We start from the raw sequence: 25,971 nt of genomic DNA, 5'->3' as shown, positions 1-25,971 counted from the left end.
TTGGACAAATTCAGGCAGTCTCTCTCCCTGTTTCAGTCCGTTTTCCTCCATTTGGTTCCTTATAAATAGGACTCTGATGGCGATACATTAAACCTTTTCTATCAAACCTTATGTTGATAGGGTGCCCACATTCATAAATGAAATTAAATGATTTGTAAAAAGGAAGGTCAACACTCTTAGAGTTAAGTTTATTGAAAGTAAAATAAGTGGATTTAATTGGGAATGGTTTGTCCAGGTCTGACCTTTTCAATTCAATAAATCTTCATTGTCCCATCCTAAAGGTCAAATAGTTTGAGTACAACAAATACAAGACCTGGGGAAATAGTGGTTCAAGACACAATAAAATGATCTTTCAACAACTGATTTATTTTCTGATGGTTTGTAAACACACAGTACACCGTAAACCTAATCACTGTGATTTAGTCATTTAAATGACATAAAATGTATGTTGTGTTGTTTCCTCTCACCCCCAAACCCCCCCCCCCCCCCGTCTCTGTGTCCCTACTCGTCCTCTCTCTCTTTCTCTCTCTGTAAACCCACTTCTCTCTCTGTGTCCCCACTCCCCCCCTCCTCTCGCCACTCTTTCTATCCCCCCTCCGTCATTCCCCTCTCTGTCTCTCTAGTTGAACGTGACCCAGGGCAGGGCGTTGTGTAACAAGATCATCATGCTGTTCACTGACGGAGGAGAGGAGAGGGCCCAGGAGATCTTCCAGAAGTATAACGCTGACAAAAAGGTTGGTTGAGAGATAGAGACGTCTCCTACACACAGACATAAGGAACCCTCAGGAAGAGGAGGTTCTGTGGGTAGTTTACATGATCCTGGGGAAAATCTCCATCAGAGGAGCTGCTACAGGATGCATTCTGTCGTGCATAAATCAAAGCGCTTCAATTACTCAATGATACAGATGTGTGTATCACAGGGGGCTGGTTGCACCTTAATTGGGGAGGACGGACTCATGGTAATGGCTGGAGCAGAATCCATGGAATGGTATTCGAACACATCAAATACATATTTTCCTTGTGTCTGATACCATTACAGTCACTCCATTCCAGTCATTATTATGAGCCGTCCTCCCTTCACCAGCCTCCTGAGGTGTGTATATTTGTTCATAATCGGACGTATACTGTGTAAATGTGTTTGGTAAGCAGAGTGTAGAAATCCCAGGGCAACGGGTGGACTAGTGTTCCCATCTCTTGCTAGATAATACACACCAACATATATATACTGTAGAGATATACAAGTCATATGCATACACTGAAACATACTGTACACAGATACAGACATGTTACATCTATTTATGACCCTTGATCCTATGTTGACCCTTTAGGTGCGGATATTCACGTTCTCAGTGGGCCAACACAACTATGACAAAGGACCAATCCAGTGGATGGCCTGCACCAACAAAGGTACAGAACACACACACGCGCAAACACACATACGTCACGGCCCTGCCTGAATACTACCTCCTTCCTACCTATCTGATATGATTAGATGAGGGAAAGCAATGTGTCCACCCTAATGCTTTTACAGTAGGACCAGACCATGTCAAACACACATATGTCACGGCCCTGCCTGAATACTACCTCCTTCCTACCTATCTGATATGATTAGATGAGGGAAAGCAATGTGTCCACCCTAATGCTTTTACAGTAGGACCAGACCATGTCAGATAAGTGACTACTTCCAGGAAGAGAACAAGGATGCATTGTCATGGGATTCAATCAGAGCCCAAGTCTGCCATACTGTGTCCTGGTGTGTTATATTGTAAGTTATGACGTGTAAAGGTGAAATACCTGTGTTCCAGGGTACTATTATGAAATCCCGTCCATCGGTGCTATCAGGATCAACACTCAGGTAAACAGTAATCAAATAGATCTTAAAACACTGAAGTCTAAACTCAACTATAATAGGCAAACCTTGCTTTGGTGCAAATGTTCAGTAAATCTGGCACGTTGTAATAATGCAATACAGCGTTTCTACAGTTCTTTCGAGTTTGTGTCTTATGCCCTCTTGTGGTCATATGGTACACCTCTCTATATAGTCATGCTATTCAATGCACAGTAGTGATTGTCTCATTGGTTTGGTCTGATTCCTCTCTCACACACAACAGGAGTATCTGGATGTACTGGGAAGGCCCATGGTCAAAGCAAACAACAAGGCCAAGCAGGTTCAATGGACCAACGTTTACCAGGACGCACTGGTACGTTACACCAACTGATACAATATTGAACGGGGGATCAAATATGAACCAACAGCAGTGGTGTGAATATAGTTACAGCACAGTGTCAGAAATAGTGTGAAGTTGTATTCTGGATGGTTACAGTGAAGATGGGTGAAGTGTTTACACTTCAGGATTGGAGTCAATTCCACAGATGCAATTCCAGTTCAATTCTCTCCCTGTAAATTCCATTGAATTAAATTCAAAATACAGGTCAGTCTTTGAATTCAGAGATAATTCAATTCCTTTCAATTCCAAATTCCCTAATTCAATATTGTCCCCAACAATTCCACAAATTCCAACTCAAATTCAATTCCCTCAGACTTTCAGGCTAATCCTGTCACTGTTCAGACAGCCTAGCTATACAGGAAATATAGGAATACAGGCTGTCACTGTTCAGACAGCCTAGCTATACAGGAAATATAGGAATACAGGCTGTCACTGTTCAGACAGCCTAGCTATACAGGAAATATAGGAATACAGGCTGTCACTGTTCAGACAGCCTAGCTATACAGGAAATATAGGAATACAGGCTGTCACTGTTCAGACAGACTAGCTATACAGGAAATATAGGAATACAGGCTGTCACTGTTCAGACAGCCTAGCTATACAGGAAATATAGGAATACAGGCTGTCACTGTTCAGACAGCCTAGCTATACAGGAAATATAGGAATACAGGCTGTCACTGTTCAGACAGCCTAGCTATACAGGAAATATAGGAATACAGGCTGTCACTGTTCAGACAGCCTAGCTATACAGGAAATATAGCAATACAGGCTGTCACTGTTCAGACAGACTAGCTATACAGGAAATATAGGAATACAGGCTGTCACTGTTCAGACAGCCTAGCTATACAGGAAATATAGGAATACAGGCTGTCACTGTTCAGACAGCCTAGCTATACAGGAAATATAGGAATACAGGCTGTCACTGTTCAGACAGCCTAGCTATACAGGAAATATAGGAATACAGGCTGTCACTGTTCAGACAGACTAGCTATACAGGAAATATAGGAATACAGGCTGTCACTGTTCAGACAGCCTAGCTATACAGGAAATATAGGAATACAGGCTGTCACTGTTCAGACAGCCTAGCTATACAGGAAATATAGCAATACAGGCTGTCACTGTTCAGACAGACTAGCTCTACAGGAAATATAGGAATACAGGCTGTCACTGTTCAGACAGCCTAGCTATACAGGAAATATAGCAATACAGGCTGTCACTGTTCAGACAGCCTAGCTATACAGGAAATATAGGAATACAGGCTGTCACTGTTCAGACAGCCTAGCTATACAGGAAATATAGGAATACAGGCTGTCACTGTTCAGACAGCCTAGCTATACAGGAAATATAGGAATACAGGCTGTCACTGTTCAGACAGCCTAGCTATACAGGAAATATAGGAATACAGGCTGTCACTGTTCAGACAGCCTAGCTATACAGGAAATATAGGAATACAGGCTGTCACTGTTCAGACAGCCTAGCTATACAGGAAATATAGGAATACAGGCTGTCACTGTTCAGACAGCCTAGCTATACAGGAAATATAGGAATACAGGCTGTCACTGTTCAGACAGCCTAGCTATACAGGAAATATAGCAATACAGGCTGTCACTGTTCAGACAGCCTAGCTATACAGGAAATATAGGAATACAGGCTGTCACTGTTCAGACAGCCTAGCTATACAGGAAATATAGGAATACAGGCTGTCACTGTTCAGACAGCCTAGCTATACAGAAAATATAGGAATACAGGCTGTCACTGTTCAGACAGCCTAGCTATACAGGAAATATAGGAATACAGGCTGTCACTGTTCAGACAGCCTAGCTATACAGGAAATATAGGAATACAGGCTGTCACTGTTCAGACAGCCTAGCTATACAGGAAATATAGGAATACAGGCTGTCACTGTTCAGACAGCCTAGCTATACAGGAAATATAGGAATACAGGCTGTCACTGTTCAGACAGCCTAGCTATACAGGAAATATAGCAATACAGGCTGTCACTGTTCAGACAGCCTAGCTATACAGGAAATATAGGAATACAGGCTGTCACTGTTCAGACAGCCTAGCTATACAGGAAATATAGGAATACAGGCTGTCACTGTTCAGACAGCCTAGCTATACAGGAAATATAGGAATACAGGCTGTCACTGTTCAGACAGCCTAGCTATACAGGAAATATAGGAATACAGGCTGTCACTGTTCAGACAGCCTAGCTATACAGGAAATATAGCAATACAGGCTGTCACTGTTCAGACAGCCTAGCTATACAGGAAATATAGGAATACAGGCTGTCACTGTTCAGACAGCCTAGCTATACAGGAAATATAGGAATACAGGCTGTCACTGTTCAGACAGCCTAGCTATACAGGAAATATAGGAATACAGGCTGTCACTGTTCAGACAGCCTAGCTATACAGGAAATATAGGAATACAGGCTGTCACTGTTCAGACAGCCTAGCTATACAGGAAATATAGGAATACAGGCTGTCACTGTTCAGACAGCCTAGCTATACAGGAAATATAGGAATACAGGCTGTCACTGTTCAGACAGCCTAGCTATACAGGAAATATAGGAATACAGGCTGTCACTGTTCAGACAGCCTAGCTATACAGGAAATATAGGAATACAGGCTGTCACTGTTCAGACAGCCTAGCTATACAGGAAATATAGGAATACAGGCTGTCACTGTTCAGACAGCCTAGCTATACAGGAAATATAGGAATACAGGCTGTCACTGTTCAGACAGCCTAGCTATACAGGAAATATAGCAATACAGGCTGTCACTGTTCAGACAGCCTAGCTATACAGGAAATATAGGAATACAGGCTGTCACTGTTCAGACAGCCTAGCTATACAGGAAATATAGGAATACAGGCTGTCACTGTTCAGACAGCCTAGCTATACAGAAAATATAGGAATACAGGCTGTCACTGTTCAGACAGCCTAGCTATACAGGAAATATAGGAATACAGGCTGTCACTGTTCAGACAGCCTAGCTATACAGGAAATATAGGAATACAGGCTGTCACTGTTCAGACAGCCTAGCTATACAGGAAATATAGGAATACAGGCTGTCACTGTTCAGACAGCCTAGCTATACAGGAAATATAGGAATACAGGCTGTCACTGTTCAGACAGCCTAGCTATACAGGAAATATAGCAATACAGGCTGTCACTGTTCAGACAGCCTAGCTATACAGGAAATATAGGAATACAGGCTGTCACTGTTCAGACAGCCTAGCTATACAGGAAATATAGGAATACAGGCTGTCACTGTTCAGACAGCCTAGCTATACAGGAAATATAGGAATACAGGCTGTCACTGTTCAGACAGCCTAGCTATACAGGAAATATAGGAATACAGGCTGTCACTGTTCAGACAGCCTAGCTATACAGGAAATATAGCAATACAGGCTGTCACTGTTCAGACAGCCTAGCTATACAGGAAATATAGGAATACAGGCTGTCACTGTTCAGACAGCCTAGCTATACAGGAAATATAGGAATACAGGCTGTCACTGTTCAGACAGCCTAGCTATACAGGAAATATAGGAATACAGGCTGTCACTGTTCAGACAGCCTAGCTATACAGGAAATATAGGAATACAGGCTGTCACTGTTCAGACAGCCTAGCTATACAGGAAATATAGGAATACAGGCTGTCACTGTTCAGACAGCCTAGCTATACAGGAAATATAGGAATACAGGCTGTCACTGTTCAGACAGCCTAGCTATACAGGAAATATAGGAATACAGGCTGTCACTGTTCAGACAGCCTAGCTATACAGGAAATATAGGAATACAGGCTGTCACTGTTCAGACAGCCTAGCTATACAGGAAATATAGGAATACAGGCTGTCACTGTTCAGACAGACTAGCTATACAGGAAATATAGCAATACAGGTTCAAATGGTTCAAAACAAATCCTGCAGTACACTTTTACACTATTACACTATTCATTAACCCTTGTGTTGTGTTCATGTTTTTGTCTGATGGACCCATAACATTATTGGGTTTTTAAAGTGTACCAAAGTTGGGATCGAGTTTACATTAAAGTGTACCAGGGTTGGAATCAAGTTTACATTAAACTGTACCAGGGTTGGGATCAAGTTTACATTAAAGTGTACCAGGGTTGGGATCAAGTTTACATTAAAGTGTACCAGGGTTGGGATCAAGTTTACATTAAACTGTACCAGGGTTGGAATCAAGTTTACATTAAAGTGTACCAGGGTTGGAATCAAGTTTACATTAAAGTGTACCAGGGTTGGAATCAAGTTTACATTAAAGTGTACCAGGGTTGGGATCAAGTTTATATTAAAGTGTACCAGGGTTGGAATCAAGTTTACATTAAAGTGTACCAGGGTTGGGATCAAGTTTATATTAAAGTGTACCAGGGTTGGGATCAAGTTTACATTAAACTGTACCAGGGTTGGGATCAAGTTTACATTAAACTGTACCAGGGTTGGAATCAAGTTTACATTAAACTGTACCAGGGTTGGGATCAAGTTTACATTAAACTGTACCAGGGTTGGAATCAAGTTTACATTAAAGTGTACCAGGGTTGGAATCAAGTTTACATTAAACTGTACCAGGGTTGGAATCAAGTTTACATTAAAGTGTACCAGGGTTGGGATCAAGTTTATATTAAAGTGTACCAGGGTTGGGATCAAGTTTACATTAAAGTGTACCAGGGTTGGGATCAAGTTTACATTAAACTGTACCAGGGTTGGAATCAAGTTTACATTAAAGTGTACCAGGGTTGGAATCAAGTTTATATTAAACTGTACCAGGGTTGGGATCAAGTTTACATTAAACTGTACCAAGGTTGGAATCAAGTTTATATTAAAGTGTACCAGGGTTGGGATCAAGTTTACATTAAAGTGTACCAGGGTTGGGATCAAGTTTACATTAAACTGTACCAGGGTTGGAATCAAGTTTGCATTAAAGTGTACCAGGGTTGGAATCAAGTTTATATTAAACTGTACCAGGGTTGGGATCAAGTTTACATTAAACTGTACCAAGGTTGGAATCAAGTTTATATTAAAGTGTACCAGGGTTGGGATCAAGTTTACATTAAAGTGTACCAAGGTTGGAATCAAGTTTACATTAAAGTGTACCAGGGTTGGGATCAAGTTTACATTAAAGTGTACCAGGGTTGGAATCAAGTTTACATTAAAGTGTACCAGGGTTGGGATCAAGTTTACATTAAACTGTACCAGGGTTGGGATCAAGTTTACATTAAAGTGTACCAGGGTTGGAATCAAGTTTACATTAAAGTGTACCAGGGTTGGGATCAAGTTTACATTAAAGTGTACCAGGGTTGGAATCAAGTTTACATTAAAGTGTACCAGGGTTGGAATCAAGTTTACATTAAAGTGTACCAGGGTTGGAATCAAGTTTATATTAAACTGTACCAGGGTTGGGATCAAGTTTACATTAAACTGTACCAAGGTTGGAATCAAGTTTATATTAAAGTGTACCAGGGTTGGGATCAAGTTTACATTAAAGTGTACCAGGGTTGGGATCAAGTTTACATTAAACTGTACCAGGGTTGGAATCAAGTTTTCATTAAAGTGTACCAGGGTTGGAATCAAGTTTATATTAAACTGTACCAGGGTTGGGATCAAGTTTACATTAAACTGTACCAAGGTTGGAATCAAGTTTATATTAAAGTGTACCAGGGTTGGGATCAAGTTTACATTAAAGTGTACCAAGGTTGGAATCAAGTTTACATTAAAGTGTACCAGGGTTGGGATCAAGTTTACATTAAAGTGTACCAGGGTTGGAATCAAGTTTACATTAAAGTGTACCAGGGTTGGGATCAAGTTTACATTAAACTGTACCAGGGTTGGGATCAAGTTTACATTAAAGTGTACCAGGGTTGGAATCAAGTTTACATTAAAGTGTACCAGGGTTGGGATCAAGTTTACATTAAAGTGTACCAGGGTTGGAATCAAGTTTACATTAAAGTGTACCAGGGTTGGAATCAAGTTTACATTAAACTGTACCAGGGTTGGGATCAAGTTTACATTAAAGTGTACCAGGGTTGGAATCAAGTTTACATTAAAGTGTACCAGGGTTGGGATCAAGTTTACATTAAAGTGTACCAGGGTTGGGATCAAGTTTACATTAAACTGTACCAGAATTGGGGTAATTTCCAATTTAAACTGAAATTCCAATTCAATTCTTGAATTCACTCGTAGAGAATTTACTTTGAAATGAATTTGAATGACATTTTTTCAAGTTATGTAATTGGAATATTTGTACTTTTTTAGTGGAATTGAATTGGAAATGTAAAAACATTTACATCTTTTGGAATTTAATTGGAATTCAATATTTGTACATATTTGTACAACTTTACCCCAACACTGGAGGGTAGAACTAATACAAACTTGGGTGTCAAAGGCTTCTAATAGTGAAGAAAATGTACTTCCCAATACTACAGTACCACCAGCCAAGACACTGTTGACTATGGTTAATGCACATACTGTATATAAACTTGCTAAGGGTGTCCGAGAGTCCAACTAGTGACGCAAATACAATTTTCCAATACAAACACCAGATATCTAGTTCAATATTCACGTATTGAGTTCATATTTTACATGAACACACACTTTCTGGTTCTAGAAATAGCTCATATCAAGTTCAAGTTTTGTATGAACTTCAACAGTAGATAAGGCAAGGACCCAGTGCACTGAAACAAGCTGTCAAAATATATGTGTAATATAAATCAGCCAGTATTGATTTATGTTGAACAGCAGCGGAGCCAAGTCAGAAACAACCCAGCACACACGGTGGTACGTTGACTTCAGAACAATATTCATACTGAACAAAAATATAAACGCGACATGCACCAAGTTCAAAGATTTTACTGAGTTACAGTTCATATAAGAAAATCAAATTCATTAGGCCCTAATCTATGGATTTCACATGACTGGGAAAACAGATATGCATCTGTTGGTCACAGATACTGTACCTTAAAAAAAGGTAGGGGCGTGGTTCAGAAACGAGTCAGTATCTGGTGTGACCACCATCTGCCTCATGCAGTGCGCGACACATCTCCTTCACATAGAGTTGAACAGGCTGTTAATTGTGGCCTGTGGAATGTTGTCCCACTCCTCTTCAATGGCTGTGCGAAGCTGCTGGATATTGGCGGGAACAGGAACACGCTGTCGTACACATCAATCCAGAGCATCCCAAACATGCTCAATGGGTGACATGTCTGGTAAGTATGCAGGCCATGGAAGACCTGGGAAATGTTCAGCTTCCAGGAATCGTGCACAGATCTTTGCAATATGGGGCTGTGCATTATTATGCTGAAACAGGAGGTGATGGTGTGAATGAATGGCACGACAATGGGCCTCAGGATCTCGTCACGTTATCTCTGTGCATTCAAATTGCCATCGATAAAATGCAATTGTGTTCGTTGTCCGAAGTTTATGCCTGCCCATACTATAACCCCACAGCCACCATGGGGCACTCTGTTCACACAACGTTGACATCAGCAAACCGCTCGCCCACACAACGTTGACATCAGCAAACCGCTCGCCCGCACAACGTTGACATCAGCAAACCGCTCGCCCACACAACGTTGACATCAGCAAACCGCTCGCCCACACAACGTTGACATCAGCAAACCGCTCGCCCACACAACGTTGACATCAGCAAACCGCTCGCCCACACAACGTTGACATCAGCAAACCGCTCGCCCACACAACGTTGACATCAGCAAACCGCTCGCCCACACAACGTTGACATCAGCAAACCGCTCGCCCACACAACGCCATACACACATATATTTTTGTTTAGTATATAATGTGAAGTGGGAGACATAGCAAGATGGATGTATAGTGTCAAATCCAACAGCATGACACAGTCTCAGTGCAATAAGGAAATCTGATTACAGATTCAGAGGTCATCGCACATTTCCAGCAAGCACACATAACACCATGAAGACCATCCAGACGCACTAGAGAGATGGTGTCTTCCCTGTTGTGGTGATGGAGGCTGTCCACCTCATTACTGGAAACAGATGCTTCTCCAGCCACACGTCACAATAGCGGCCCACTGTGTGTTCTCTCACACACACACACAAGCAAAGCGGCACACCACATGGCCCTGTGTCTGGTTACCTGCAAAGACGTGTCATTTTGAGTCTTTCTTTCTTTCTCATTCCATAGTAAACAATGTTATATGATTGAACATGGAAACGTGACGTTTTCTCTATCGGATGCACTTTCATCCCTTATCCACTGTTTAAGTCAGGACGCCGCTTGACTTTGATAGGAGCTACTTTTAGATCTAGACAGCTGGTGTTTGTATTAAAAGGGTGTTTGCGTCACTAGTTGCACTCTGACACACATAGCAAGTTTATAATACAGTATCTACACTTACCATAGTCAACAGCCTGACACCCTGTGTAAGCCTTGTTGTCCCCAAATTCACACTGTAAATACTACCCTGCACAGCTTCCCATTATTTCTGCTATTTGTATTTATAACTAGGTAGCTGGTGTTTGTATTGGAAAGTGTATTTGCGTCATTAATTACCCTCTCTGACACCAATGGAAAGTTAGTATTATGGACTCTCACTATAATCTGCCTTGTGGTCTTGCTCCACAGGGCTAGTACATTAGCCTGTTCTCATATCTGCTTGTGCTTGAGTTTACAACACAAACAGATATGGGACCAGGCTACTATTTCATTTCAAGTACTATTCTTACCTATAGACTATAGTACATGAACACAACCTACACCAGTATACAGTACATGTGCATAGAGAATGCATAGCAGAGGAGGCTGGTGGGAGGAGTTATAGGAGGATGGGCTCATTGTAATGGCAGGAATGGATTCAATGGAACGGTATTAAACGCATCAAACATATTGAAACCACATGTTTGTCTCCGTTCCATTGATTCCATTGCCGCCATTACAACAAGCCCATCTTCCTATAGCTCCCCCCACCAGCCTCAACTGGTGCATATTATACCTGTTGTTATCAGTCTGATAAGACCAGTAGGGGTGTTGACATGCTGTTCTAAAGGAGACGGACTGAAAATACATGTGATCTGGTTGACAGGAGCTGGGTCTGGTGATCACAGGAACACTTCCAGTCTTCAACAAGACCAACACCAAAGCTGACAAAGAGAGGGGACTACAGGTACAGCGCTGACTGACTGGCTGGATGGCTGGCTGGTTGACTGGCTGGCTGGTTGACTGGCTGGATGGCTGGCTGGCTGGTTGACTGGCTGGCTGGTTGACTGACTGGTTGGTTGACTGGCTGGCTGACTGGCTGGTTGACTGACTGGTTGACGGACTGGTTGACTGACTGACTGACTGGCTGGCTGGTTGACTAACTGACTGACTGGCTGGTTGACTGACTGACTGACTGACTGGCTGGCTGACTGCTTACTTGCTTACTTACTAATTTACTTGCATTCCCGCAATGAGCTTTCAGAAGTGTGTTTGATTTGCACAGTAGTATGTCCCAGAAGCAGGGCGTTGATGATCTCTCAGCCAGGTTCACCTCCAGAACTGAACACTGGGTCACACCACAGGACTGGGAACAGTGGGTTAACTGCCTTGCTCAGGGGCAGAACGACAGATTTTTACCTTGTCTGCTCGGCAGTCGATTACGATGTGGGTCCTTTCTTCCTCTACTATCTCCTTGTTGAGGTACTTGTCAGCCATTTTATAGTGTCACTCTTCAAAGCCTGCCCACTCTGTGCCACAGGAAGCAACGACATCTGATAACAGTAGCTAACTGCGTCAAGATCATGCTATTTGGTATTTCGGTATTTTAGTAGGATCCTCATTAGTTGTTGTGAAAGCCTCAGCTACTCTTGCTGGGATCCACACAAAACATATAGACAATTAGTGGACAAGATCAGCTCAAGAACAGATCTACATACCTTTAAACACAGCACACATAGCCTACGTATCAATACATGGATGGTGTTTGATGGACCTGTAATGACTAAAGCCAGGCTGAGAATGACTCGTTAATGAGTCACAGTAACAACAAGGATTTCTAAAGGACATGTTTTATCTCCACTGTGCTCTTTACTTTGGAAATGTTTTTTAAAGTCGCCAAGGGACTTGAGTCATCGGAGTTAAATTGTTTTTGTGAATGCCTGTGTGTGAAGCACTAAGGGTCCCTCTGAGTGATATACTACTGTGTGTGTGAAGCACTAGGGGTCCGTCTGAGTGAGGTACTATATAATGCTTTCCTTGTTTGTTTTTTCTCACAGAGGCCCCAAAACCAGCTGATCCTGGGAGTGATGGCTATCGATGTGTCTCTGGACGACATCAAAAGATTAACACCGAGATTTACAGTAAGACACGCTCGCCTGTGTGCTACACAGTATCCAGAACACCATCAATACCATCGACACACACACTAACTATCCTGTCTCTTTCTATCTCTTGTAGTTTGGACCAAATGGTTATTACTTTGCCATTGACCCCAACGGTTACGTCTTGCTGCATCCCAACCTCTGCCCAAAGGTACAGTACACACACACACACACACACACACACACACACACAAAACTACAACACTCATCTGTTCCTTTAAGATTTAGCAGCCTGGCGTTAGCCTACCGTTAGCCTAGCATAACATTACCCTAGTGTAGCCTAGGTAGCCTAGCCACACTTAGCACTAGGGGAAGCTAGCCAAACAAAGCTATCTCGGAAAAGGTCACCATATGGGTTTGTGTAGAGAAGGTTTGCGAGGGACACTTCATGATTTCCACACAACAAACACAGGGAGAACATGGAGCTTACGCCCACGTAGCCATGTGTTTCACATCAGTCTTTAGTGTAATGTCCGCCTCACAGCTTTCCCGTAAACTGCCCTGAGGAAATATGTCACTGGTGTTCTTGTATCAAAACATCATTACTGTGCATTAAGTAAATACACAAGTATGGGTAAAGACTTCAGATGAATGCTGTGGTTTGGTGATATTAACTGACTTATAAAGGTCAAATTAAATATATATATATATATATATATATAGCTCCACATTGATCTGGTACTGCCTGTATATAGCTCCATTCTTGTGTACCAGTACCAGATCAATGTAGAACTATAAACAGGGAGTACCAGTACCAGACCAATGTGGAGCTATATACAGGGAGTACCAGTACCAGATCAATGTGGAGCTATATACAGCGAGTACCAGTACCAGATCAATGTGGAGCTATATACAGGGAGTACCAGTACCAGATCAATGTGCAGAGGTACGAGGTATTTGAGTTAGATATGTACATGAAGCCAGGGTAAAGTGACTAGGCATCAGGATAGATAATAATAAGGTACCGGCGCCAAATACAATATGAGCCAGACCTTACAGTGAAATGCTTACTTACAAGCCCTTAAAACTTCTTAGGGATCAAATCCCTTTAACAGGATCGATTTGACAACATCCAGTGAAATGGCAGAGCACCAAATTCAAATTAAATTACTAGAAATATTAAACTTTCATGAAATCACACATGCAATACACCAAATTAAAGTTACACTTGTTGTTAATCCAGCCAACGTGTCAGATTTCAAAAAGGCTTTACAGCGAAAGCAAACCATACAATTATCTGAGGATAGCACTCCATCAAACAAACACAGACAATCATAATTCAACCCGCCAGGCGCGACACAAAACTCAGAAATAAAGATATAATTCATGCCTTTGACGAGCTTCTTCTGTTGGCACTCCAATATGTCCCATAAACATGACAAATGGTCCTTTTGTTCGATTAATTCCGTCATTATATATCCAAAATGTCCATTTATTTGGTGCATTTGATCCAGAAAAACACTGGTTCCAACTCACGCAACATGACTACAAAATATCTCACAAGTTACCTGTAATCTTTGTCCAAACATTTCACACAACTTTCCTAATACAACTTTAGGTATTTTTTAACGTAAATAATCACTCACATTTAAGACGGGATAAACTGCGTTCAATACCGGATGAAAACAAAGTGGAGCGTGCTTTCATGTCACACGACTCTAACAAACAACAACACACTTCACTCGACCCTCGTTCTGAACAGGGCTACTTCCTCATTACTCAAAGGAAAAACATCAACCAATTTGTGAGTGCCTGTGTGTGTGAATGCCTGTGTGTGAAGCACTAGGGGTCCCTCTGAGTGATATACTACTATGTGTGTGAAGCACTAGGGGTCCATCTGAGTTAGGTATTATACCATTTCTAAAGACTGTTGACGTCCAGTGGAAGCGATAGGAATTGCAAGCAAGTGATTTAGAAAACCAGATCCCCATAGAAAACCCATTGAAAAGAGCATTACCTCAACAACAACAAAAAATCCTGGATGGTTTGTCCTCAGAGTTTTGCCTGCCAAATAAGTCCTGTTATACTCACAGACATCATTCAAACAGTTTTCGAAACTTCAGAGTGTTTACTATCCAAATCTACTAATAATATGCATATCTTAGCTTCTGTGCCTGAGTAGCAGGCAGTTTACTTTGGGCACGCTTTTCATCCGGATGTGAAAATACCGCCCCCTAGCCTAGAGAGGTTTTAACCAACAATGCAGTTTTAAGAAAAATAAGTGTTAAGAAAGTATATACTAAAATAAACTGAAGTAAAACATGTTTAAAAACAAAATAACAAAACAGAAAAATAACAAATAATTAAAGAGCAACAATAAAATAACAGTAGCGAGGCTGTCTACAGGGGGTACCGGTACAGAGTCAATGTGCGGTGGCACAGGTTAGTTGAGGTAAAATGTACATGTAGGTAGAGGAAAGGTTGGCACATAGCTTATCTTTGTATGTTTGTGTTTGTACCTTATCTGTATTAAATGGTTTGGTTTAGCTCCTGTTAATATCTCAACTCCTATTTCATAAAGTTTGTTTTGGAGTTTTGGTGCTGTATCTGTCTAGGCTCATGAGGAAGGGTTCACGGACAAAGATTAAGACAAATCCTGACTGGAAATCATTTAAATCTGGACATAGGGTAATTTTTGCATGACTAATTTGCAGTAAGCAAAATACCCATAATATTTAAAATAGACAGGTAGGCTGCTTTTTTTCACAGGTCTGTTGTCTTTTGCATGACTAATGCCACCCTTAAAGGTCGTTTCACATAGACTGTCTTAAATAATTCCTGGGGGAACTCTTTCCTGCGTTGATTCAATCTATAAAACAGTAAATGTTGTATTAAATCTCTCTCGCGCGCATGCGTGCACTCTCTGTCTCTCTCTCTCTCTCTCTCTCTCTCTCTCACTCTCTCTTACTCTGTTTCGCACTTTCTCTCTCGCACTTTCTCTCACACTTTCTCTCTCGCTCTCTGTCTCTCTCTCTCTCTCTCTCTCTCTCTCTCTCTCTCTCTCTCTCACTCTCTCTTACACTGTTTCGCACTTTCTCTCTCGCACTTTCTCTCGCACTTTCTCTCTCGCTCTTTGTCTCTCGCTCTCTGTCTCGCACTCTAGAATCCTAAATTTCAGGAGCCTGTAACTCTGGACTTCCTGGACGCTGAGCTGGAGGATGAGATTAAAGTAGAGGTAAGATGGAGACCACTGACGGTCTTCTTTATTGCTTCCACCTTTGTGTCCACATTCTATCCTGTTGTGGGTTGAACTTGCTCCTAAGAGCTAAGTGTTTTTTGTCCTCAGATAAGAACGAACATGATTCATGGAGAAACCGGCCACCGCACCGTACACACACTAGTGAAGTCCCAGGATGAGGTAAACTAAAACATGATGGAAAAACAAAAAACTAATTTTTAGACTATTTCGGGGTGAGCTGTCCCTTTGATGACAAATGTGTGTTCTGCTCCACAGCGGTACATAGACCGAAGCGAAAGATCGTACACATATGCCCCTGTAAAGGGTACAGATTACAGGTAACAGCTACATGTACTGTATTTGTACCCCTACCTGAGTATACCATGTACACTATTCATTTTTAGGGCCTTGAGTTTTTATTCTGACCACGTGACTTGACCAAGAAAACTCTCATGGGTCAAGAGTCTGGAGTTTTACCTGGTCAAGGCATATAACTAGGTTCCATAAACACTCAGAGCCCTATCTAGAAGAACAATAGGGGTCACTGTTTTCATCTCTTATGACTACGAGTAGTGCACTGACACCTGATCAATGCAACCGCTTGAAAGTGAGAGAAGATGTGAGAGAAGATGGAGCTGGATGGATTTTGGCCGACATTCTGTTATGTTTATTATGTTTTGGAGACATTACCCTTTGCCAAAGTTTCAAAAAGTTTTGTTGTTTAGAAGGGGTGTAAGGGCGAATTGAGCTATTGCACATGTACACTTCAGAGTATGCGTTCCCTAAGGGAAATATGCAAATACATGCTAGAACACGCCAATAGGATCTCACTAACTCGTGCTTGTCTCTGTCCACCTCCTTGCTTGTTCTGCCCACTATAATGAATTTGCTCCCATTGGAAATGACAGTCTGTGGTCTATCTTGGGTTAGTTGTGCAAATCTCAGATTTTAATGTAGTCAACTGGGTGGACATCCAAATTCATTGGCTGATCCCTCCTGGTGACCCTGTTGGAGTCATGTCCAACCGGGTCATCAGGAGGAATCAGCCAATTGTGAAGAAGAAAATGCACTACTTCAAAATGGAGATTGCCTCAATGACGCTGCCCATGCTGTAACAGACACAATAATGGCACAGATACAAAGATGAGGCCTCTATCTATCTCTATGGTTGTTGCTAGACAGAGTACGGATACGCCCGGAATTGACATTTCGTAGCAAGTTAGGAGAGCGTTTTAACTAATCCTAACCTTACCCCAATTCTCCTAACCTGTTAAGTGAATTCTCCTAACCTGCTGCGTAAGTTCTCCTAACCTGCTACAAACAAAGTAACTTCTGGTTGTAGCTGTGTACCAACTAGTCCAAACCCTCTTGAGACTGTCCTAAATGTGTGTGTACCAACTAGTCCAAACCCTTTTGAGACTGTCCTAAATGTGTATGTACCACCTAGTCCAAACCCTTTTGAGACAGTCCTAAATGTGTGCACTAAACTGGAGCATGCAGATATCTGGAGCAAAATAAGAAATATTGTATTTGAATGGGGAATGATGCCTTTTACAAAGTTGCGAGGAGTGAACTGTACATATGATAAATGTACTTATAAAAAATAAGTTACAAAGCTCAGCAGAATATGTCTTTGTGAAAGTTTTAGCTTCAGAGGTGACACGTTTTTAATGCATTTTTGTTTTGATGTGTGGATCAAGTTTATGTGGAGATGATCTGTGATTCTTGCAAATGTGTTATTTGTTAGAACTGTGCAAAATATGAAAATGTGGTATGTGTGTGTGGCATGTAAGTGTGTATGCACCTATTCATCTCTGTGCGTGTGCACCTATTCGTGTGTGCCTATTATTCTGTGTGTGTGTGTGTGTGTGTGTGTGTGTGTGTGTGTGTGTGTGTGTGTGTGTGTGTGCTCCCAGTCTAGCCTTGGTCCTTCCAGTGTACAGCCTGCATTACATCCACACTACTATCGGAGACACCATCACCCAGGCCAAATGTAAGTAGCATTCTCCTGACCTATATCAAGGCATGACCTTATACGCAGTAAACATTTCCTTTGCATATAGACAGAATGACAAAACACATTTGTAAGATGGCAATGACATTTAAATGTATACCACATAGGGGTTAAGGGAAGCCTCACGTTTCAGCTTGTCTGTGAGCACACACAAACACACTCCCTCTCTCATTCGCTCTCTCTCACACACTACACTTATTTCCACATGTGTTCAAACTCCCCTCTCATGTCCCCTTCAAGCTGCGAGATTCCCATTAGTCAAATCATTGTGTGTTGTTAGTCAGTCATTGGGTTAGGATGATGGGTCTTCCATAGGAAGGTCTGTGTTTCTGTCTTTGTAGTCTGGGTATCTCCTGTGGGTCTGTTTTATTCCCCTCTCCACACTCTACTGTCCCTTACCACTGGGATACACATACACACACATACATGCACATATACACACAGGTCTTCCTGGGAAGTTCAGTTTGTCTGGGTACCTCCTGTGGGTCTGTTCGGTCCCCCAAGCACACACACACACACACAAAGACACACAATCTGTCTTACTTTCCTACCAGTCAGTCCCTTAGCTGATTGGGACGGTTGATCATCTGTTTTCTGCAGTAAAACGGGAAACCCATTTCTCATACATCCTGTTCAAGCTGCAATGTTCTTATTCAACACTCAGAGGAATAAAATATTGTGTACCCCTGTTTGCTTCGTTCCTGTCCCCTTCTCTTTCCCGCTCCCCCTTCCCTCCTTCCTGTCCTCACCTGCTGACCTTCTCACCCCTGTCTTCTCCGTGTGTTGGAACCCCCTCAGTGGAATTGGGCAAGTATTCTCCTCCTGTATCTTACCTCACACCTTCCCTGTCCTCCTGCGCTCACACCTGTAGCATGATGAACTACAGTACCCATAATGCTCTGTTTTATCTTAGTGAAGAAGTTCCTGCAACTAACATAATTGTGTTCCATCTCCTTACCAATACAACACCATTCCTCTAGGCACACCATCTCTCTTCAACACTAGATTTGCAACTTTTCTGTTTACACTAACCTTGTGATGTGGTGTTGCCAAAGCCACATTCCTGCTTCCTGTGTAAGTGCAGCTATTAGCATACCGGAAATACTGTAGTATATAGGCAAACAAAATGCCATCTACTGGTATTAGGGTAATGAAAGTCATTCTTGCAGGGACATGTGGTGTGGGAGGGGGGGTATGTGGTGTAGCTGTCTCCCTCACTTCCTCTGGAGGTAGTATGGGAGACATCTCCTAAAGATAAAATCTAGATCTGTCTCTTTACACTACAGTATCTCTCCTGGACCTAGAATGTGTTGTCAAAGTAGTGTAGTGTAAAGAGGTCCATAGTAGTGTAATGATGTCGTGACATACAAGAATCTGAGTCATTTAGATATACGTCTTATAACTGATTTAGATAGTGTTTGATCACACTGATTCAGTCCCTAGTCTGACCACACACAAGGAGAGCCTTGCATGCGATGCTGCTGCCCCATAGTGAGTGTGTGTATGAGTGTGTATTTTCACGAGCCTCTGTATGCATGTTGTTTATCCCACCTGCCCCAATGGCACTCAGATGTGGCTTTGGCACTAACCTTCCAGAGTCTAGCTAGCAGGAAGGACAGAGGGGAGGATGTTTGCATTATTTTAAGGTGAACCCATAAAAGAGAAAGCGATGAGTGTTCGCCCAAAACATGACTGGACAGTTTCTGCCTTTTTTAGTTTCTCTTTTTTAATCATTCAGAGGTTTACAGGCTCGTAAAATAGTCTTAATGAAAGACAGAAACCACCTCATCCCCACAGAGCATCACCTCTCTCTCTCTCTCTCTCTCCCTCTCTCTCTCTCTCTCTCTCTCTCTCTCTCTCTCTCTCTCCCTCTCTCCCTTTCTCTCTCTCTCTCTCTCTCTCTCCCTCTCTCCCTCTCTCTCTCTCTCTCTCCCTCTCTCCCTCTCTCTCTCCCTCTCTCCCTCTCTCTCCCTCTCTCTCTCTCTCTCTCTCTCTCTCTCTCTCTCTCTCTCTCTCTCTCTCTCTCTCTCTCTCTCTCTCTCTCTCTCTCTCTCTCCCTTTCTCTCTCTCTCTCTCTCTCTCTCTCCCTCTCCCTCTCTCTCTCTGTCTCTCTCTTTGTCTCTCTCTCTCCTTTTGTGTGCACCAGTATGTATCCCCTGTGTGTGAGTGTGTCTCATGTGGTCGCTGAGTCACATAACACACTAACAGTCTACTTTTATTGAGAGAGTGGCCATTGTTGTTTTATCCAAAACACATTTGGTTGGGGTAGGCTCCATTTAAATTCAGACAGAACCAGAAGTGATTTGAAATTCCTATTCAAGAATCTAAAAATCCTTATTGACAATAATGACTCTGATTCGATTTCAATTCACTTCCTGGTTTGACTGTATTGTAATGGTATCGGCTTGCCCAGCCATGTAACTAAACTCTCCAACCTTTAACCTTTCACCCCTAATTGTACAAATACTGTACAATTTAATATCAGTCTAGGTTGCATGTTTACATTCTAAAGTGTATGTGATTGCCATGGAACGTTTGCTTTCAGCATGGTATCCACATCTTTCAGTGGAGTTCCCTAAAACATGTCTCTGGTTCATTGAAAATCTGTGTATCTGTGTGTGTCTTTCGTGTTTGTATACATTCATTCACTTTCTTAAAGACACTGTAGGTGGAGGCAATCTATGATTTCAAAAAAAGTGACAAAATAAACATTGGGCTGTCATTAATGTCTTTTAAATCAGACTTCATGTAATTGAAGTATTGACGATGTACCAAGAATCTACACATGGACATCATTATTTTCCAACAATTACTACCAAAGACCTCACGTACTAGTCTGAAGTCTAGCCCATGAGGTCATGACGAATACCGCACCACAATATAATAATAATAAGCCCCATATTTTAAACAATATCAAGGTAATATCCAAGCAATACAACAGGATTATGTTCCATGATGAATGTCTCTTCTATTCCTTTCCATGGCATTGTCATATGAATACATTACTCAACACTAATAACCCCATGGATTCATCATTACCACTGTATTACAGTACAGACAATATGATGATAATGGTCATTGAAATCAATGCATTGAAAGCAATGCAATGTTATCGCTAGAATGCTTATTTTAAACCACATTGAAGGCCTCTCGTTGCGTGCTCCTTGTAGCTTGATCTGTCAACATTTACATTTTGAGAAGAAACCTTTTGATGGGAGTGCAATATTTTTATTCAAGGCCTCGCTCTGTGAATAAAATATATTGTTGACCTTTGACCCTTGTGGTTTTACCCTGTTTTTTCTACTTTCCTTCCCTCCTTCCTTCCCTCATTCACCCATGGGGATGCATCTATCTTTCACATACTCTCTCTGCGGGGATTTTGTCCACTCCAGGGGACGAGGGCAAGTATTTTTTCTCCTCTTGTCTCTCTCCTCCTGTTCGAAGAGTCGTGTCTGTCTGCTGTTTTTCCCAGCATGCATAGGGAAGTCATTCCCACGCCAAGGTTCCATGTCGTCCACACAACCTGATTTACATCTGTTCATTAGAGATTGTCTCATACTTTATTTTTCTCTGCTGTACACTGCTGTCCGTAGATTTTTCTAGACCTAGTTCTAGTCACAGTCAACTAAGTATAAACCCTTTACATAGAGCGTATTTCCTGCATTGTCTTCTATGCTACCAAACCTAGTCTTTACCATAGTATTTACAACCTTTAAGATACAAACTTCTATGAGCCAAGCTCCTTGGGTGGAGGGGGTGGTACGGTCACCCTGTGACGATGGACAGAGGAATGTATACCCCCACCATGCTTTAAAATGAGGAGTTGACAGACAACACTTAACTTACATTCATCAAAGCTGTATCTCTCTATCAGACATGGAGTCATGTGTCTATACAAACTGTGGACCGTCTAGGACTGGGGATTGTCTTCATGATGTCTGAATCACCATGGCCCATCAGTTGACAGTCTACAGTCTCTGACAGAAGTCATTTGATCCATCAGCCATGAATCTCATCAGCATCTGTATCAATCAATGGTCATCATGTTAACTTGACATGAGTTAGGTGTGATACACTTCTTCCGGTTCCAAGGTCTGTGTATATGAATAGCACAGAGAGATGTTTGTAGGACTCACAGCTTTCTGCTCTTCTACAGTCTCTGAAAGCCTGCAGGAAGACAAGTTTGAGGAGTATGGATACACTCTCATTGCACCAAGGTAAGAAGATTGACTGTTATTTGTAGAAAGGTTTTACATACAGGTAACTGATAAAATAAAGGAAACGCCTGAGTAAATGAGGGATAACAAAGTATATTGAAAGCAAGTTCTTCCAAACAGGTGTGGTTCCTGAGTTAATTAACATCCCATCATGCTTAGGGTCATGTATAAAAAATGCTGGGCAGGCCATTATTTTGGCTACCATGGCTATGCTCCCATAGGATGACAATGCCCCCATCCACAGGGTACGAGTGGTCACTCAATTGTTTGTTGAGCATGTAAACCATATGCCCTTGCTGTCTCAGTCACCAGATCTCAACCTAATTGAACACTTATGGGAGATTCTAGAGCGGTGCCTGAGACAGCTTTTTCCACCATCAACAAAACACCAAATGATGGAATTTCTTGTGGAAGAATGGTGTCGCATCCCTCCAATAGAGTTCCAGACACTTGTAGAATCTATGACAAGGCACATTGAAGTTGTTCTGGCCTGTGGTGGCCCAACATCCTATTAAGACACTTTATGTTGGTGTTTCCTTTATTTTGGCAGTTACCTGTACATATACATGTATAGGATTTGAGTTAGTTTTTTTTTATCCCATAGGGAGTACTGTAAGGATCTGAAGCCGTCTAAAAACAACACAGAGTTCCTGATGGACTTCAACGAGTACATCGACAGGAAGACTCCCAACAACCCACTGTGTGAGTAGCTAAGACCAGGGACAACCAAACACCTTCCTTGGGTTTCTCCCTTCCAACAAAGAGTAGCTAAGACCAGGGACAACCAAACACCTTCCTTGGGTTTCTCCCTTCCAACAAAGAGTAGCTAAGACCAGGGACAATCAGACACATTCCCTTGGTTTCTCCCTTCCAACAAAGAGTAGCTAATACCAGGGAAAATCAGACGCCTTCCCTGGGTTTCTCCCTTCCAACAAAGAGTAGAGCTAATACCAGGGAAAATCAGACGCCTTACCTGGGTTTCTCCCTTCCAAAGAAGAGTAGCTAATACCAGGGACAACCAGAGACCTTCCCTGGGTTTCTCCCTTCCAACAAAGAGTAGCTGAGATCACGAACAACCAGACACCTTCCCTGGGTTTCTCCCTTCCAACAAAGAGTAGCTAAGACCAGGAACAACCAAACAACTTCCCTTGGTTTCTCACTTCCAACAAAGAGTGGCTAACACCAGGGACAATTAAACACCTTTCCTATGTTCCCTCTTCCAGCCACTAACCAACAACCATCCGTGGGTTAACACTCGCTGCTCAGAACTGGTGGTGAATAGATTGAGACATCAGTTACATTTTTACATTATTTTTTAACATATACATTACACGTAATGAAGCACTCTGAAATATATTTTATGATGATCCTTTAATAATGATAATTTAGGCTCAACAAGTCACGTGAAACATTTTGGTTGTTAGACCGTTGTTCCGTGGGCACTAGAACAACATGGGTCTTGGACAGTATTGATGTCTTCATAGGAGGGCCAACTGAACCTGTTCCCTGGGGTGTCTATAGTGACCCATAGATCTGGAAGTCTGGAGTGACTGCTATGCAGTCTACTGTATACAGAATAAAGACAGTCAGGCCTCTCCGTCTGTAGAACCCCTCCATCCTTGTGTTGGCCTGTTTGATCCTAAATCTAAAAGTCTGACCATCATATGCCTCAGGACACACGTGTTAGATGCCTCGCCTTTGCCGCAACACACACACACAAACACAAACACGCACACTCCACCAAGTTATATACCCCCACATACCCCACCTACTGGTCCAATTACTGTGTGTTTGTGAGAAAGACCAGAACCCCGTCGAGGTGAGAGTGCGAGCGGAGCAATAAAATGGGCCAAATCAGGCCTGCGTGCCGGAGCTTTCAGACTGATGGAGACCGAGTCTCCGACATCTGACCAATGCATTAGCAGTACATCACTCTCTGATATAATAGTAGACTTAATTACTCGCCCCATTCCTTTTTTTTCCCTCTCAAGTGTTTCCTAGAAATGTAGCAATGTCACTCAAAGCTCATGTTTATTGGTCTGATGTGTTGGTTTGAAAAGTAGTACTCCGCCATCTCAATTGAAAAGATACTCAGTTCTTTTTTTCTCATTCAAGTTTGTCCTAGAAATGCAACGATGTCTCTCAAAAGTAACGTTTATAAGCTTGATGTGTGGTCTAGTCAGATTTTTAGGTTTGAAAAAGTCACTTGAAACAATCAATTGTAAATACCCCTGTAATATAATTGGGATATTAGTTCCCGTAATTAGGATATTAGTTCCCTTAATTGTCCATTTCTGCTTGGGAGATTGATGGGCGTTCTCTGCAGGACTATAGACTGCTGTGTATACAGACCTTGTGGGATGTTTGGATGGGTGGAGAGTGGGACATTACATGCTTTACTTGTTTAAGCCACTGCAGTGGCGGTGAAGTACATTAGAATTCCTGGCCTGCCTTCAATCAGAGGCCCCTAATGAAAACCACTGGGGCAGGTGGAGGGAATGGAGGGGGGGGGGGATAAAGTGTTACACCAGCTGTTTTCTCTGATGTGTGTGCGGTGTGTTGTAAATGGAGGGTTACCGAGTCTCAACATTAATGGACTGGAGCAGCAAAGGCAACGGGTTCAAAGTGCGGCTCGCGACAGAAAGAAAACGGTCCCCCTTTGATCGCGTAGTAGTCTGTGTTCAGTTGAGTGCGTTTGTGTTGTATTGGTCATGTCAGACGTCTCTGAAATAACTTGTTGCATTCCCCCAAACACACTCCAAGTGCACTTCTTTATTAAGTACTAGTTAATGACTTTACTTCATAGTAATATGGTTGCTAACGTCACAGGCTCACGTTACAGAAGATTCAGAGAATGTGCTTGTTCTGCTATCATGACAGCATTGGATGACAGCATTGGATGACAGCATTGGATGACAGCCCACACAACTTGGAAAACAAGATGGGAATGTGTTTTCCCATTTTACTCTTTCTATCCATCTTCTGATCCATCATCTCTTTATTTGATCCCTTTCTTCCTTACTCTCTCTCTCTCTCTCTCTCTCTCTCTATCTCTCTCTCTCACATTACTCTCTCTACCGCTCTCTTATCTTGACATCGCTCTCTCTCTCTCTCTCTCTCTCTCTCTCTCTCTCTCTCTCTCTCTCTCTCTCTCTCTCTCTCTCTCTCTCTCTCTCTCTCTCTCTCACACATTACTCTCTCTACCTCTCTCATCTTGACCTCCTTCGCTCTCTCTCTTTCTCTTGGTCTCCCCCTCTCTTCCAACTCCTCCCACATTACTCTATCTCTCTGCCCCTTCCTCTTTCTTCCCTCCATCCCCCTCCTCCTATTATATAGATTGAGTCACAGCTTGTGTCAGTGGCTCTCTGACTCACGGTAGGCCTCTTGGTCAGCGTCTGAGCAATATCCACTAGCTGGGCTAGCTGCATAAGTCCAAATGTGTGCTTTTTAAAATGTAAGGTTAGGATTAGGCATTAAGGTTAGCAGTGTGGTTAGGGTTAGGTTTAAAATCGGATTTGGCTGTGACAGCTAGTGACCACTCTGCAGCGATGCCTCCAGGTCAAGATTCCTGACAATAAATTCCAACCTGCAGACCAAACACACTGCTCTTATTAAGATGACTCAGTTTCATGGCCACTGTCTGAAGGTCAAAGAATAAAGCTAAATTGAATTGAAGAAGAAGGAAAATCCTCTATACCGACAAAGACCAGATACTGATCACTCAGCAGGCAGGTCAATGGGTTTCAGCCTTCTGTTATTATTGAATCAAGCCAAGTGATGTTGGTTCCTTGTCTTTCAGGCAACGTGGATCTGGTGAACAGATTGTTGCTGGACGCTGGCATCACATCAGACCTTGTTAAGCAGTGGAGGGATCAGATGCCGTGAGTCAACCAAACTATGCGCACGAAAGCACACAATCCACACACAAAAGCATCATTCTTGTTTTAATCAAGTAGATTTAACTAAAAGGTTGTGGTTT

The 25,971-nt window shown here is 42.3% G+C and overlaps 1 protein-coding gene across 3 annotated transcripts in view; it reads left to right on the top strand.

Moving 5' to 3' along the window:
* Positions 1–25,971, top strand: part of LOC110499867 (voltage-dependent calcium channel subunit alpha-2/delta-1) — a 154,587-nt gene that overhangs the window by 104,046 nt on the left and 24,570 nt on the right. Inside the window, exons 12-27 of one of the 3 annotated variants that reach the window (XM_036944952.1) lie at positions 624–734; positions 1,329–1,407; positions 1,806–1,855; positions 2,112–2,201; positions 11,308–11,388; positions 12,479–12,562; positions 12,660–12,734; positions 15,687–15,758; positions 15,870–15,941; positions 16,038–16,099; positions 17,678–17,754; positions 18,574–18,582; positions 21,168–21,176; positions 21,932–21,992; positions 22,597–22,694; positions 25,792–25,873. In XM_036944952.1, the coding sequence (XP_036800847.1) occupies positions 624–734; positions 1,329–1,407; positions 1,806–1,855; positions 2,112–2,201; positions 11,308–11,388; positions 12,479–12,562; positions 12,660–12,734; positions 15,687–15,758; positions 15,870–15,941; positions 16,038–16,099; positions 17,678–17,754; positions 18,574–18,582; positions 21,168–21,176; positions 21,932–21,992; positions 22,597–22,694; positions 25,792–25,873 (1,112 nt within the window). The remainder of the gene's footprint in view (positions 1–623; positions 735–1,328; positions 1,408–1,805; positions 1,856–2,111; positions 2,202–11,307; positions 11,389–12,478; positions 12,563–12,659; positions 12,735–15,686; positions 15,759–15,869; positions 15,942–16,037; positions 16,100–17,677; positions 17,755–18,573; positions 18,583–21,167; positions 21,177–21,931; positions 21,993–22,596; positions 22,695–25,791; positions 25,874–25,971) is intronic. The other 2 variants (XM_036944953.1, XM_036944954.1) reach the window with 2 other exon arrangements.

Source organism: Oncorhynchus mykiss, chromosome 15 (genome assembly GCF_013265735.2).
Source record: "Oncorhynchus mykiss isolate Arlee chromosome 15, USDA_OmykA_1.1, whole genome shotgun sequence".
Lineage (NCBI taxonomy): Eukaryota > Metazoa > Chordata > Actinopteri > Salmoniformes > Salmonidae > Oncorhynchus > Oncorhynchus mykiss.
This window is presented reverse-complemented; position numbering and strand designations above follow the sequence as displayed.